This window comes from Strongylocentrotus purpuratus, unplaced genomic scaffold (assembly GCF_000002235.5).
Source record: "Strongylocentrotus purpuratus isolate Spur 01 unplaced genomic scaffold, Spur_5.0 spur5_scaffold_17, whole genome shotgun sequence".
Lineage (NCBI taxonomy): Eukaryota > Metazoa > Echinodermata > Echinoidea > Camarodonta > Strongylocentrotidae > Strongylocentrotus > Strongylocentrotus purpuratus.
The window spans coordinates 6092383-6108983 of record NW_022145602.1 but is presented as its reverse complement, the minus strand read 5'-3'; the positions used below and the strand labels follow the sequence as shown (position 1 = coordinate 6108983).

At 38.7% G+C, this 16601-nt stretch overlaps 1 protein-coding gene across 1 annotated transcript; it reads left to right on the top strand.

Moving 5' to 3' along the window:
- Positions 1–1220: 1220 nt before the first annotated feature.
- LOC105441349 lies at positions 1221–11035 on the top strand. The gene is made up of 6 exons (XM_030988560.1): positions 1221–1858; positions 5198–5494; positions 6277–7169; positions 8679–8904; positions 9651–9791; positions 10591–11035. Exons 1-6 carry the CDS (start codon positions 1654–1656, stop codon positions 10848–10850), a joined length of 2022 nt encoding a protein of 673 aa, XP_030844420.1. The 5' UTR covers positions 1221–1653; the 3' UTR covers positions 10851–11035.
- Positions 11036–16601: the final 5566 nt, after the last annotated feature.

Genomic DNA, 16601 nt, shown 5'->3' with positions numbered 1-16601 from the left:
AACCAATGAAATGGAACAAGATTTCTCGTTTTATGAGTAGGCATAGTTATTACCGATTCAGCTCGCAGTGCAAACACTGCAAACAAAAAAGACAACAAGGTTATTTAATAAAAGGATCATGTGACAAATAATCATTGTGATTCAAATTGATGCAAGGATTTTTTTTTTTGAATAAGCAATGCTTTTCACCAGATTCTTCTTTGTAAAAACGACTTTTACAAATCTCAGCCATGCAAATCTGCCACTGTGTTGTAAGATCACTTTCAGATTAGGAGAAGTGTATTCTTTAATGAGTATTTTACATTGAATGGAACGTCTCAACTCAGTAAGCATGGCTGAGATTTGTAAAAGTTGTTTTTACAAAGAAGATTCGGGTGAATAGCAGTGCTTATTCAAACAAATATTCGCATCAATTTGAATCACAATCATTATTTGTCGCTTAATCCCTTTTAATGACCTTGTTTTCTTTCTCGGTTGCAAGGGTAGAAGAAGATATGTCACGTTAAAGATAAAGATCAGTGTTGTATGCGTATATATTATATACACAGGCCAGTAACAGCTATGTAGCTTGTAAATTTGTAAGAGGGAAAATGCTGATTGAAATGATAATGATGAAATAGCAAATAATTGAGGAGTATCATAGGTACCAATTCAATGGATTTTTGTATACAAAAAGAGCCCCCGTCAGTACTAAAAGAGCCCCCGTGAGAAGGCTCACAGGGGCTCTTTTTTGGGGGGAAGAGCCCCCGTGGACAAAAAATTAATTTGAGCCCTGTACACAAGTATTAGAAATCGTTAAATTTATGGATATTTCAGCCGTCTAAGGAACCGATTTTGATCAAACAAAGATGATTTTGTCATTTAAATTCAAATTTGACACTTAGTTTTTCATTATCTTACACAAAATTATATTGTGTAGCGCCCTCAGCAACAGAACTCAACTATCCCTTTAACATTAACATGGGTTTTATCAGGTCAGCCTTTAATTAGTTACTGATTAGGAATATATTTCCATGACCACTTTAGGTTTATTCTCTTCAGCTAGTTTTCCGTTTGTCCTTATCAAGATAAACCTATTTCCTTCCAATTCGATGGTGGGTAGTATCGTTTGTTTGATGCCATACTCGTGTTTAAAAAAAAGAAGATATATGAGCGCTTGAATGGTCCTATCCTCACAATAACTCTCTTCATAATAATGTTTACATACACCATTGTCACGTATGGTTCGGTGGGTTTTAGGTGCATATGGTTATTTGGACAACGGATGATACCATGGTTAGCATTATGGTACTTTAAAAAAATAAAGGTATAACCTTCATATTGGCAAACAACATTCAGGGGCTTTAAGATTGCTGTACCGGGTATATTACGTACATTGCCAGACTAGAGCTGCAGCATGTGCAGTGTAAATAGGCTGAGATATATCATAAACCTTTGCGATATTTTGTTACCTCGATCGCCGCGCACTGAGGACAACATTACTATATCTACATGACGTGTTTCGCTTACATTTACAGTGTTTGTATACATGCAGCAAAGCTCACGCAGTTCCTGCTACATTATCATTTGAAACAAATATTGCGAATGACATCTGGAGATCGATCGCCCCTACGCAATCACACTCTCCCTGTGAATTTAAGATTGTTCTGAAAGATGTCTCCATCCATCGTCGGCGGTCCCGCCTTGAAGTCGACAAAAAGTCGCCCATCTCTTCGACATCGGGTGAGAAAACGATGGGGACGCGTGGTTGTCGTAGCGACGTTCGCCCTCTACTTCGTACTTTATGGGATCCTCTTAAGTTACAATGTGCTCTTTGTCGCATTTCAGGAGGAGTTCAAGAGCAGTGCGACGTTGACAGGTATAGCATGTGCTTGATTTTGTTTCGAGATTTATACAAAATATACGTAATTGTTGCCAAAGTACTCCATCATTGTTTTTTTGCTATGATCAACCCCCCCCCCCCACACACACCTTCTCTTTCTCTCTCTCGGTCTCTGTCTGTCTGTCTTTATGTCTGTCCCATTCCCCCTCTTTATCTCTCTCTCTTTCTCTCAAAATTAAGTCTTGAATAGTGGTTTTCAGGAAATGCTGCTCATTGTAGTTGGTATATAGCTGAGAAGCACATATTAGCTCCTGAAATTGCTGTAATTGTATGAGATGATTGGGCCGGTGGGGTGTGGGGGGAGGGGGGGGGGGGTAGGAACGGGAGGATGCACCCCTCTCCTGCCACCGATAATTGTGATATTCCCCCGAAATCAAGCACCCGATACTTCATATTTTTCGGACACCCGATAATTTATATATTTACACTCACCAAACAAAATTCAGGTAGTAATAGCCTTTATAATTATGTTTACCTACAATGGTTTTATTGTGACGGAAAATCGCATTTTCATCAAAGTAAATCGAGGACTTTGCAAGAGAATGAAGCGACCAAGCACAAAAGTGTAACAAATTGAAAGTTGACATTCAATCATCCTTCGGCGATGAATACGTGTCCGTAAGTCTATTACATTATTATTGCAATCACGCAATTTAAGAAGTAGCTCAATATTTCAATGATCACGAGTGAACATTTTTCATTTATTCCTTCCATGATGTCAGGGTATGCACAGCATGTAATTAATTCCAATTCATCGAAAAGAATTGTTTTAATTGCGTTTATCGAATTCCGTGTTAGCTGTATTGATCGGACCCCCTGCAAACCCAAGTCACACCGCCAATTCAACCGGCTCCGAGCTGACCGGGAGCAATAGTCGCCATGTTGTGTCCAACTCGAACCGTGTTGGCCAAACTCTGTGTATAGATGGTTCTGAGTGCAAACCATGTTGTGTCCAACTCGAACCGTGTTGGCCAAACTCTGTGTATAGATGGCTCTGATGAGTGCACACCATGTTGTGTCCAAATCGAACCGTGTTGGCCAAACTATGTGTATAGATGGCTCTAACTCGGAGGACAGACGCACATTTTGTTTCGCCCCCCCCCCCCTCTATCGCTTTGAATTCCTGAGAAATTAGAATAGGGGTTATAAAATATAAAAAGGGGGTGTTTTTTTTTCTCTCTCTCTCTTTGGTCTCCTGAGAATTTTTAAAAGGGGGTTATAAAATATCTTGAATATCATAGATAGCGGGTTACATTGAGCAGTGGTCCGGATAAAGGGGGGTCTCCAATGCAGGAAAAGCCCGCGAAAGGGGGGTTCAGAAAATGTTGGCAGCCATGAGCTTTTAAAGGGAGGGAATATGCATACGCGTACCCTAAATAACTCTGAGTGAGGGAGGGGGCCGGGCATTTGTTTTCCCAAGGGAAAATCTTTGCCAATCTCACCACATCCCCAAGAGTTATTTTTTGCGGTTGCTTTTGTTCTGAATTCTGAAAGAAAGGATTAAAGAAAAATGGTTATCACCCGGTAGTTAATAAATACGATCATGAAATCATCAAAATCTGCGCCAATAAACAGAAGAAGGCAAACATTTTGCTGATGATATTGTTTAGTTTTCCGGAGACCAGAAAGTGAAATCAAAATTTCAAATGTCTATTGAGACCCTTTGGGGGTAATAACCTAATATTCTATTGTACTGTTTTATCTAACATGATTAAAATACCATATAATACCAAAATACTACCAGGAAATATTGTTTGTCTGGCCTGATATGAATGTGCTTATTTAAAAAATACTACCAATAAAGGAAATTAATTCTTTTTTAATTATTTACAAGAGGGGGGGTGCTATATTTTGATGAAAATCTTTTCTTAAAACATACATTGTACCATGTTATAGATAAGGAAGGAAACTTATTTCAGATGTATAATAATAATAATAATAATAATACATATGATTTATAAGGCGGACACTTTTTTTTTTTTTTTGGTCTCGAAATTTCAAAATTTGACATTTTTCTTCGTTGGTGGGGGGGGGGGGGGGGGGTAAGGTCACCTTTTTTAGGTTAACCGTGGGTATAATTTTTTTTTTTTTTTTTTTTTTTTTTTTTTTTTTTTAAAGCAAGCGGACACTTTTTTTTTTTTGGTCTCGAAATTTCAAAATTTGACATTTTTCTTCGTTGGGGGGGGGGGGGGGGGGGGGGGTAAGGTCACCTTTTTTAGGTTAACCGTGGGTATAATTTTTTTTTTTTTAATAATTAAAAAAAAAAAAAAAAAAAAAACCCAAAGGGGGGGGGGGGTTTGAACCCCCAAACCCCCCCCCCCCTGCGTACGCCCCTGTTGATCACTGATTTTTGTTGATAATATTTCTTTTTCGATATTACCTTTATTCGGTTTATTTTAATGACATTTATTAAAAGACAGCATGGCGGCTCGGCAGCTGAATTAAATGGCATGAACATACATTATGCAAAGCAAGGCAAGGTTAAAGAAATACAATCTGATATTATAATAAAAATAATAATAAGATATTTGTATACCGCAAATTGCAAATTGCCTCTAAGCGGTTTAGAAGGGGAAAAAAGTTGTTAGGTAAAGAAAACAGAATTTGCATTACAAATTACATCAATTTAATTAACGTTAAAACTTTGCAAATGAAAATAATACATGAACATAATTACAAATCACTTACAACCAAAATACAAATAGTTCATAGATTAATAGAATCCTACGTTAATCTACACAAAATATAAATTCACAATCATATACATTCGTAATCTCTAAGAGAGCAATAGGTTTCATTATTCCTGTTTATGCTTCTTTTCAGTGGTTATATAGACCATTTTGTGGCTCGATGATAATGGCGATTATTATTTTGATTATTCTCAAAAAGAAAGACAACTGAAAAATTATTCGTCAACATGTTCACGGATGGCTGGAATTGATAAGACGAATTTAATCACGATGAATGAAAAATAAAATATGGAGTTATTACCGGGAATAGGGTTGGTTGTACCGTTTTAAATGGTTACGTCTTCCCCTTATTGTTTCTGTTTCAAAGATCATTTTGTCGCCTAATACTTTTATTCTCAAAGAAAAGAAAAGTTTGAAAGAGCATTATAAAAAGATGTCACAAATTATAAGGATACGATTTGAAACCAGTCTGTTTCTTGGAATTGAAAATGAGAAGGGAAGGAGCTGTTGTAGATTGAAGTGAATATGATGGTCTCTACTGCTCAAAGAGGGAGATGTATATGAGGAAGAATAGTTAAGCATTTGTTGTATTGGATTGTTTATATGTTTTTTTATTTTCCTTTAGGTTGGGTCGGTAGTATCCCTATCAGTATCTCACTCATGCTCGCCCCTTTCATCAAGCTAGCTTCGGAAAGATTCGGTTATCGCTCGGTATCCATCTTCGGCATCGTATTGGCTTCGGTCGGAGTCTTTGTGACATCATTCTTACCTAGTCTCCTACCCATGTTTGGTACGTACGGGTTGATGACCGGGGTGGGCACCGGGATCGTCACCGTGTGTGCCTTTGATCTGATCGTCCTCTATTTTCCAGAGAAGAATACAATACGGGCAGTCGCCATCGCTGTAACTGGATCGACAGCAGGTAAGCTATCGTTTATAGCCTGCCCTTCGTTAAATTTACTACAACCTAGGGGGCGTTTCATGAAACATTTAGTCGGTGGTTTTCACCGACTAATATCATGTTCACCGACAATTCTTTTGTCACCGACTATTTTTCAGGACTGTGATTGGTCAAATTTAGTCAGCGCTGACTAAATTGTCGGTGAACATGATATTAGTTGGTGAAAACCACCGACTAAATTGCTTCATGAAACGCCCCCCCCCCCCAGAAGGGTGAGACAGTCTCACCTCTCTACTAGAACGCAGAATCAAAATAAACACACAGCAACAACAACAACAAATGACAACAACAACTAAGCTCAGCAGAATTTGAAAATTAGATGAGTCTTATTTTGTTAAGCTCTTCCTTCCTTTTTACTGTCTTTCTCTTCTTTCTTTGTTTTTTTTTCTTCTTCTTCCTCTTCTTCTTCTTCTTCTTCTTCTTCTTCCTCTTCTTCTTCCTCTTCCTCTTCTTCTTATACTTCTTCTTCTTCGTCTTCTTCTTCTTCTTCTTCGTGTTATCCTTCTTCTTATTCTTCTTCTTATTCGTCTTCTTCTTCTTCTTCTTCGTGTTATCCTTCTTCTTATTCTTCTTCTTCGTGTTATCCTTTTCATTTTTCCTCATTCGTCGTCGTCTTCTTCTTATTTCAATTGTTTTCTTTCTTCTTTTCAGTCTTTATCTCTGCTTCCGCAATACTTCAGTTTATCTTTTACATACAATTTCCGTTTGTGTTTATTGTATTCATTCTCTATTCAATCTTCCAGGTATGCTGTCTTTGACACAAGTTATGGCTCTCCTCATTACGAATTACGACTGGAGGATCACACTAAGAGTGATGGGAGCTCTTGTTCTCGCCGTCGGTCTTCCATGTGTCCTCACCTACACCTTTCCATCAGATCACTACGGGAACAGCAAAACGAAGAACAGATACTGCAAAGTTATAACAAAACAGGACGATTATGCCATCGACAGAATCGGTGAACCTATGCCTGACGATCTAGAAAAGAGTCCCATAAATGGTTTACGACACAACCCATCGAAGATGAATAGAGAATGCAATAGTAAACTAATTCCCGGTAGTCTGCCAGCTTATAGAGTTGTAGATGGACTGGGGGAGACTGGGGAGAGTTTACTGTTAGATGAAGAGCAGCGCGCAGACGACACAACGGTGATGGAAAACTCAGTTGACGATCGTAGTCTGATATCGGATGCTTGTTCCGAAGATAAGCCCGCAGTCGAGAAGGCGGAGAATGCACTACTTGACGATGAGAGATACTATCATCAATTGACGATGAACTGTGACGTGTCGTCTCGAACCCCATGCGATGAAAGCAGCAATGGTGATGCATCGATCGATGTTCTTGATTCTGAAGAAAAAGTTTTCACAGTGGATCAGTCGAGGGGCATCCAACAGGCTTGGCAGAGTGATGACTGCTCCCCAGCAACCGCGGCCAGACGTTACCATATCAACAACGACAAAGAGCTGGCTAATCTGGATGAACTTAATATCTTAACATCGGAGAAGCCTCTAGAGGATCTTCAAGACCCTGGGATGCTTCGGAAAATCTGTAGGGCCCTGACCTTCCCAGAGCTCTGGATGATTTCTGTCGCAACCATCCTTAATGGAATCGGTGACTGCTTCTACTATGTAAACGCGGTGAGGAACGAGAGTAAAACACATATTCCAATACACCCTTTTACGGTTAAGGCCGCCATTTGTATTTCCGCGTTAACATTGCGTTATCAATGTTTTCAGATGCGCGTGTATTGTTGCGTCACTGCCTGCGCTGTACGCTCACATCATATGGGCGCCATTTTAATTTACGAGTTAACAACTTTGTCTGCGCACGCGCATTCTTGTAACCGTAAAAGGGTGTATTGCTCCAACTAAAACTCGCGGCTAATAGCAACTAAGAGCAGCCAACGGAATATGAGAGTCGAAAATAAGCCGACGAAAAATCCCTGAGCAGCCAAGACAGAACCCAGGGGGGCATTTCATGAAACAATTAGTCGGTGGTTTTCACCGACTAATATCATGTTCACCGACAATTCTTTTGTCACCGACTATTTTCCAGGCCTGTGATTGGTCAAATTTAGTCAGCGCTGACTAAATTGTCGGTGAACATGATATTGGTCGGTGAAAACCACCGACTAATTGTTTCATGAAACACCCCCAGATGTTCTTAAAAGACTGCAAAGGCTGTTTCAAGGTTTTTTTTGAAACCACATATTCAGACGGAGATTTAGTTTCAGGTCCTAACACTTATAAACATATGAGGATCGTGTCTTGAAGATCGATGTGGCCTCTTGGTCGCTCTCATTATGTCGGACGTTGTCAGCTATACTGGTGGCTCTTAGCTGCTATTGGCTGTTTAAGTAAGGATCCCTGTTCAATTAAATTCAATGTATTTATTTGTCCAATGTACGTTCATCATGGATATTTGTTTCGCTCACATGTAAAATAAAGGCTCAGACAAAGCTTACAAAGAACAGGAATAGGATACAAAATATCGATACATGTTGGTAATGACAAAATAATAGTCATACATGATATTGATTTTCGTTTGGTTACGGCTTGTTTCCTTTCCTTAGGTTACGTAACTTAACTGTCTTCATGCATTTTTATAAATAACAATTATTTAACACCAATTTAAACTTTAGGCGTTCTCTACAGCATGATATAAAAAGATTAATGAAATCTGCTACAATCAGTAATCACCTACTTCTTAAACGTAGAAATGCTCCCGAAATTGAAGTGCCGCGCTTCTGATGACGATGAAGGATTGAGAGACAACTTAAAAGATTTGAACCGCCAAAGCGATTTTGTCTAAAAGATACCCGATTATATTACACTTTAGTTGTCTCTGCAAATAGTTACACAACAAAAACCAGTAAAATGCACTTCTTTTCTTTATAATTCTGCTGTAATGGTGAAAGACGATTGGTCTCTGAATTGTATCCTTACATATCTACCGTAACATGTTCTCATACGTTACAATCCTGGGCCCCGTTGCATAAAACTTTGACATTGATGGTAACTTTGCCATTAATTTGATTTGATGGGCTGTTGGGTAATGTTGCCATGGTTGTTAATATTGATGGCAAAGTTACCATCAATGGTAAGTTTTATGCAACGGGGCCTTGGACCTTTGTTATTTCTCCCCAGATCAATTACCTAGTGTCTGTTGGTTTCACGGAGCAGACAGGCGTTCAGTTCGTTTCTTTCACCGCCTTGGGCATTCTTGTTGGTAAAGTGGCTCTAATTTTCATCGGGGAACATCTTCCCTTCCCGAGAATCTTCATCCAAGTCATTTCCAACGTCATCGGTATCATCGTCTGGATCTTACTTATGATCGTGAGGAGTGTTATATCAGTTTATTGCACAGCCATTGGTAAGTTGAATGCACCTTGCCTGCAGTGACCAATCGTGAACTATTCTTTATTGCATCGATGGTACTAATATGATTGCATTACTTTACGGAAACCAATCATGTTCCACAATTTTGTTTGTATCGATGACTGTATTTTTTTCCATTGAATGCAACTTCTATTGTACTAGCCAATCACGATCGACTTTTTTTTATAACTGATGGTAATTTGGCGATTTAATGCAAACTTTCTAGCATTAGCCAATCACGATCAACATAATGTTACATCGTTGATGGTAAATTTGGGGATCGAAAGCAAAATCTCTAGCGTTTTCAACTGTGTAATTCAGCGATGGTGATAAGTTCGTTGTTGAATCCAAACTCTATTGCGTTAGCCACGCATTTTGTGGCGTCACTAATCATGCCAATATATTTCGTTGATACGTTGATCTCGATTGGCAAATGGAAAGGACTGCATACATCTTCCATTGGCCCCGATTCACTAATAGATTATGACTGAATACATCTGACATGCCTGATTAATGAAAATATATAGTACCGGCAGATGGTGAATGCGTAGAAAATGCGACTAATACTCAGGTGTCAAATCAAGCGGGCGCATTTTGTTATATAGGGTTAGGATTAGGGTTGCAATTAAGATTGAGGTTATATGTAAGGGTCGAGATTTAAAACAGTGTTGGGTCCAGATCCAGGGTTGAAGTTTTTAAAATTCATTAAAAATCACATATTATGATTTAATTACCTTTTAGGCGCTGGCATCTCAGTGGCAATAACCACCGTTGTCACGTACAGCCTTGCTCCTGATTTCTTTGGCCAAGAGAGGGCGACAGAGACTTCAGCGGTGATCTTCTTCTGCTATGGTACTGGATTACTTCTTGGCTCTCTCGTGGGTGAGGAACTGATGTTTAAATGACGTTTTAAAGACAGGGGATTTTAACCGACATCGATCGCTACCACTGCTGTAATGTATTTTCAATTGCGCCATCTTTTGGTGAAGAGGTGTACATAGAGTGATTTTCTGGTTCCTGTACCCTAGCATCATAATTAAGTATACGCGAGCGACATCGGATGGTCGGTTGGTGATAAGCACATATACATAATTGATAAATTCTGTAATCGACATAACACAATGTAATAAAATAGTACAGATACAAAAGGCAAAATAGCAACATTGAAGTACTAAGCATGACATCAGAATTTTGTAGCAATGGTTTTATTGCAGAACTCCTAGAACTTCAAGTTTCATATGGGGCACTTTTGCCCTCGTGTGTACTTTTTTTCTTGGGGCATTTTTTTCTTCTTGGGGCATTTTTTCCTCTCGGGATAATTATTGTCATGGAATCTTACTACAATCATAGTATTATATCCTTTGTATGACTCCCATCTCCCTCAGTATGTCAGTTTTATGTTCAGTTTCAAGTTTCAAGTTAATTTTATTCAAAACCGCACATAACATGATATAATCTTTTACATACAAAAGAGACTGGTAATAGCACATTAATCAACATATATTAACTTGATTACATCATAAAATGAATGGTATTAGGAACCCTTTAAAAGCTAAGCTTGTGAGCGGGGCCCTATAGTCAACAAAAATACGTACATTAACAATATGGCAAGGTGAGTAAAAAGAATATAAATATATATTTTCCTCTTGTAGATAACATTATTCTCGTTTTAAATTATCAGGTCAAAGCATAGACAACACAGGGTCCTACGTAGGCGCCCTCTGGGCTTTCATTGGTATGTACATCACATCCGGGATAGTGCTCCCAATGGCGCCTCTTTATCAACGCATCTTCGCACCCGAACGGTTCGTAACCTTTGACATACATCGGAGGAAACGGGAGGCGAGGAGTGAATGGAGTCGGCTTAGGAAAAAGGACAGACATCGCTGCACGGTTTCAAAGGAAGAGATCATCGTGTGTGAACTAGTGTCAAGTGTGTGACCATGTATGGACCTACTCCAAGGTGTGACCATGATGAATGTTTGTAGGATATCAGTATATACTCCGTCGACTACTGTTGTTCTGATGTACTTTCCTACACTAACCAAATTCCTAATTAACCTATAATACAATACTTGTAGCTTTTGACGAAATGAAGCCCGTGCAAAATTATTTTCGCCCCAAAAATCGTCCTTGTTTTCACGAAGTGACGGTAGTGAGGAAAATCGTAACGCAAAGTGAATGCATTTTTTTTTCACTACCGTCACTTCGTGAAAACAGCGACGAAATGTCGGATCACCGTTCAACTGGATTTGGCTAATCAGAAAAGGGACCTATGAGACTTCCTTGAGGGACACCGCATACCTTCGGTCAGAGCAATTATACTGCCTCCCGCCGCGTGACTATAATGGAAGGTATGATTGGTTGGTTGAGTGCACCGAAATATATGTATCCGGGTAGCTGAAGTTTATGAATGGAATGTTGGTAATATCCAAATAACCATGCTTCTGGGGACCGACATTTTTATAGTACCGCTTGCAATATATTCAACTGCAAATAAAGGGGAAAATGATTTGTTGAAGTTTTGATGAAATAAGATATTTTGTCAGTAGAGTTGTTACGACCTTATTGAGTTATTTTCATTTGCTCGATCTATTTCTAGAGTGTTTAAAGAGAAGGTTGAGTTCTGGGAAGAGGTGAAAAATAAGATGTAAGCGTTATCATTCTTATTATGCAAGTGTGGAAGAACATCAGATAAGACATGTTCCCTGAAAAGCATGGCTCTTCAATTGCCTTCATATTCTAAATATGTCATTTAACATCGTAAAAATCCAAGGTAGGATTTTTACGCCAAGTGTTCGTGTAGTCCCATATGTCTTTCTTTGTACAGTGTTTGTAACTTTACCAAGACTTGGCCAAATTTCTTATCATTTTGATGATTCCAGAACCTTGCAATACACACAAATTCTTATATGCTAGATGATCAGCCTTTTCTGGTCGATTCCACACCATTTCTTTCACAATGCAATCGCATGACCAGAACTCAACTTCATCTTTAATCTTCTGGTGGTTTTATACTGATGTAGTCATGGTAATTGTGATGTAATTACCGATATTGTTTTTTGTTCATTCTCTCTCATATCTCTGTTTCGTGATGTCAAAATTCAAAAGTAATCCGTTCGTTCCTCCTCGACGTTTTGTGCCTTATCATTGCCATCTCTTCAATTCGTTACCTGTTATCCTGATGTGTCATTGAAGGTGCAATGTACTCAAACTTCACCCACTCTTCAATATTTCAATATTCATCATTCGATACTAAGGGGGCCAAAATGAATTATTCATCTTGCCTTACAAGTATCATAATCTTTTACCAATCACACTGGCTCCTTCATCTCTCTTACTCACATTTTTTTCATTCATTTAGGCGGACATTCCTTTTTCTGTCCGTCCTATTATCTAATTCACATTCATTCCTGCAAGATTCCTGGTTTATAAAGTGTAACATATTAATTATATAATATAATGTCTCTCATTTCCCGTTTTTAAGCAATTTATAAAGCCCTATATATATATATAATATATATAGCCCAACATGTTTGATCTAAAATGTATAAAGCACATGTAAAAGAAGAAATTATACTCATTCATCGTACGTCATTGTAATATAATAAATGTAAACATATCGGTAAATATTAATAACAATATATGTAAAAGGTTCTATGCATCATTGTATCTTACGAAGAACGGCGAAGAACGTGTTACACAACTAAATAAAGGTTTAATCTTTTGAAAAAAAATGCAGTTTCTCAGTTTCAGAAATCGTAGCATGCAGTAAGTTACTTGTTAAGAATTATTTATATATCTTCAAGCGCTGACTAAGAATCTTGTAATAGGGTGCATCCATCCCCATCCCCTTTATAAATAACTTACAAAAATGACTCGGAAGAAATCGGATAGGGATAAGTAGGAGAGAGAGAGAGTGGTTGAGAAGAGCGTCGGAGAGAGTGAGAGATTGAGAGGGTGAAGAGAGAGTGGGAGAAAGAGAGGGTGAAGAGAGAGTGGGAGAATGAGAGAGTGGGAGGAAGAAAGAGAGAGAGAGAGACAGGGGGAGAGAGAGAGAGAGAGAGAGAGATAGGAATAGAAAAGGACTGGGAGAGAGAGAGAAAGAGAGAGAGAGATATGGAGATAGAGGTAGAGTCCCACGGGGGGGGGGGGGTGGGTACTCGCCTAATACGTTATACGGGGATGTACCACTCTAATGGGTTACATTTTTGCAAAAAATCCATTAACATGGGGTATAATCTTGAGCTGCAGTGTCCCCACTTTTCATATCTTAGCCTTAAACACTTTCTTCAGGATAATTATCTCCTCCATAATGTCGCTAAAGTGAAATTTCTAGATGCAAAATCCCGGAAAAATGAATGGAAGCCCCTAATAATGGGAACCATTTTCTGACACAGTGACCCTTAAAAATGGGTATGAGTTTAGACGCTTCAGCCGGTCACCCCAGTCCAAATCAAGCCTACGGGGGTAGAGAGAGAGAGAGAGAGAGCGGGGTAGAGAGACAGACAAAACGTGTGTGTGTATGTATGATAGAGAGGGAGAGAGAGAGAGAGGCCGGATGGAGGGGGAGGGGAGGAGTGCCACTGCATGCTAATGAGCAGTTTCATAACTGAAGTGGCTACCCTGGGTAAATAAAACGTTATTATTATTATTATTATTATTATTTTATTATTATTATTATTATTATAGAGACCAAGCTTTGCCATTATCAATGAGAGTGAGAGAGAGAGTATTGATTTTGCAGTATTAGAATTTAGCTTTCTAGATGCTAAAGTTTTATTAATGTACAGATAAAACTGAGGCACGCTTAGAATAATTCTTAACATGAGACAGAGCATGCGTATAAAACAATCTTACATTACTTGAAGTATTATTTTATGAGAGTTAGTACAGCGGCCAAGCGAAAATTATTATTTACATTTGTTAAAATTGGTGGAATGTAGTTATGAGACAGATCAATACTCAGTAAACCTTTTAAACACTCGGGCAATAACAGTTTGCTTAAGGTGAACCGGTAACATTGTTGAAGGCGTAATTCCTTCTAATGTTCTAACCCTCTAACTTTCTCCCACTCTCTCTTCACCCTCTCTTTCTTCCACTCTCTCGTCACCCTCTTATTCTCCCACTCTCTCTTCACCCTCTCTTTCTCCCACTCTCTCTTCACCCTCTCTTTCTTCCACTCTCTCTTCACCCTCTCTTTCTCCCACTCTCTCTTCACCCTCTCTTTCTCCCACTCTCTCTTCACCCTCTCTTTCTTCCACTCTCTCGTCACCCTCTTATTCTCCCACTCTCTCTTCACCCTCTCTTTCTCCCACTCTCTCTTCACCCTCTCTTTCTCCCACTCTCTCGTCACCCTCTTATTCTCCCACTCTCTCTTCACCCTCTCTTTCTCCCAGTCTCTCTTCACCCTCTCTTTCTTCCACTCTCTCGTCACCCTCTTATTCTCCCACTCTCTTTTCAGCCTCTCTTTCCCCCACTCTATCTTCACCCTCTCTTTCTCCCACTCTCTTTTCACCCTCTCTTTCCCCCACTCTATCTTCACCCTCTCTTTCTCCCACTCTCTTTTCAGCCTCTCTTTTCCCCACTCTATCTTCACCCTCTCTTTCTTCCACTCTCTCTCACTCCCTCTTCACCCTCTCTTTCTCCCACTCTCTCTCGTCACCCTCCCTTTCTCCCACTTTCTCTTCACCCTCTCTTTCTTCCACTCTCTCCCACTCTCCCGTCACCCTCTCTTTCTTCCACTCTCTCCCACTCTCTCTCGTCACCCTCCGTTTCTCCCACTTTCTCTTCACCCTTTCTTCTACTCTCTTCAACTCTCTCTTCACCCTCTCTTTCTCCCAGTCTCTCTTCACCCTCTCTTTCTTCCACTCTCTCTCTTCACCCTCTCTTTCTTCCACTCCCTCTTCACCCTCTCTTTCTTCCACTCTCTCTTCACCCTCTCTCTCTCCCACAGAAAAACTCCATTTTTTTCTTGAAAATATGAAACCATTATTTAGATGTGTAACACATTCCTCACCGTTTTTCGTAAGATACAATGATGCATAAAACCATTTACATATATTGTTATTAATATTTACCGATATGTATACCTTTATTACATTACAATGACGTACGATGGATGAGTATAATTTCATCTTTTACGTGACGGTTTTATACATTTTAGATAAAACACGATTGGGCTATATATATGACTTTATAAATTGCTTTAAACGGAAAATGAGAGAAATTATATTATATAATCATTATGTTACACTTTATAAACAAGGAATCTTGCAGGAATGAATGTGAATTAGATGAAAGGACGGAAAGAAAAAGAAATGTCCACCTAAATGAAAGAAAAGAATGTGAGTAAGAGAAATGAATAAACCAGTGTGATTGGTAAAAGATTATGATACTCGTAAGGCAAGACGAATAATTCATTTTGGCCCCCTTAGTATCGAATGATGAATATTAAAATTTTGAAGAGTGGGTGAACTTTGAGTAGATTGCACCTTCAATGACACATCATGATAACAGGCAACGAATTGAAGAGGTGCCAATGATAAGGCACAAAACGTCGCGGAGGAACGAACGGATTACTTTTTGAATTTTGACATATCGAAACAGAGATATGAGAGAGAATGAACAAAAAACCAATATCGGTAATTACATCCCAATTACCATGACTACATCAGTATAAAAGCACCAGAAGATTAAACATTTAATATATACTTCTAGAAATAGACCGAGAAAATGGAAATAACTCAATAAGGTTCGTAACAACTCTACTAACAAACTAGACATGTAATACTTGTTTGGAACAAGTATAGGTGGGCTGGTCCACTAAAATTTAAGACAAAATAGAGCAAAAATAAGCGAGATACTGCTTAAAAATTCTTAAAAAACAGGATCATGTAGATTCATGACGTGAACGAAATTCACCTTCTATAGGCATAACACGCAAATTAAGACATTTCTGACATGAGGCCTTTAATCGAAATTTTCACTATGATGACGTCATCAAAATGAAAAATGGTAAAAATTTAAACTTGTAGAGAATTGCCTTAGCTACAATATATCGAAATTTGGAAGAAAATCGATCAATATTTACAGAGATACAATCAATTTTACATAAATATGCTGACGTCATAATATGCAAATTCGTATTTTGAGTTCCAAGGCCATTATGATGATGTCACGATACACTTAATGGCCAAATGAGACATGGAATCATATCTTCGACTCATACTCTATCTAAATATGAAAACAAATTGAAGGTCACGGTTCATTCCAAAGAGCTATAATGGATTTTGTATAGGCATGTTTTTGCCCATATATGCTATGTATTAAAAGAGCTCGCGCGCACCGACATTTTTCTTGAATTGACGCTCATCTTGTTATTAATGGTCATAAAGAGATAAACATGGTATCAAATTCCTCGAAAAAATATGAGAAATATCAAGAAAGAAAAAAAAATGGCAATTCTATGTTTTGTGATGGTATTACGCGCGAAAACGCGCGCGCATGCGCGTGTGCACGATATTTTATGAAATGCTTAAAATGACCTGGAACGTATGCAAAAAAAAATTTAAGACGATTTTGAGCATTTTTAAATTTTGCGCGCGCATTGACGCGCGGACGTACGCGCACGCGCGCATTTTTTTACCCGAAATTGACCGGATGGATATTGACCTTCATCATGATAAATAT

Coding starts and splice junctions, on each gene's coding strand:
- LOC105441349 (XM_030988560.1), top strand. CDS start 1,654: ATGTCTCCATCCATCGTCGGCGGTCCCGCCTTGAAGTCGACAAAAAGT. Junction 7,170..8,678: donor GCTTCTACTATGTAAACGCG/GTGAGGAACGAG, acceptor ATTTCTCCCCAG/ATCAATTACCTAGTGTCTGT. Junction 8,905..9,650: donor AGTTTATTGCACAGCCATTG/GTAAGTTGAATG, acceptor ATTACCTTTTAG/GCGCTGGCATCTCAGTGGCA.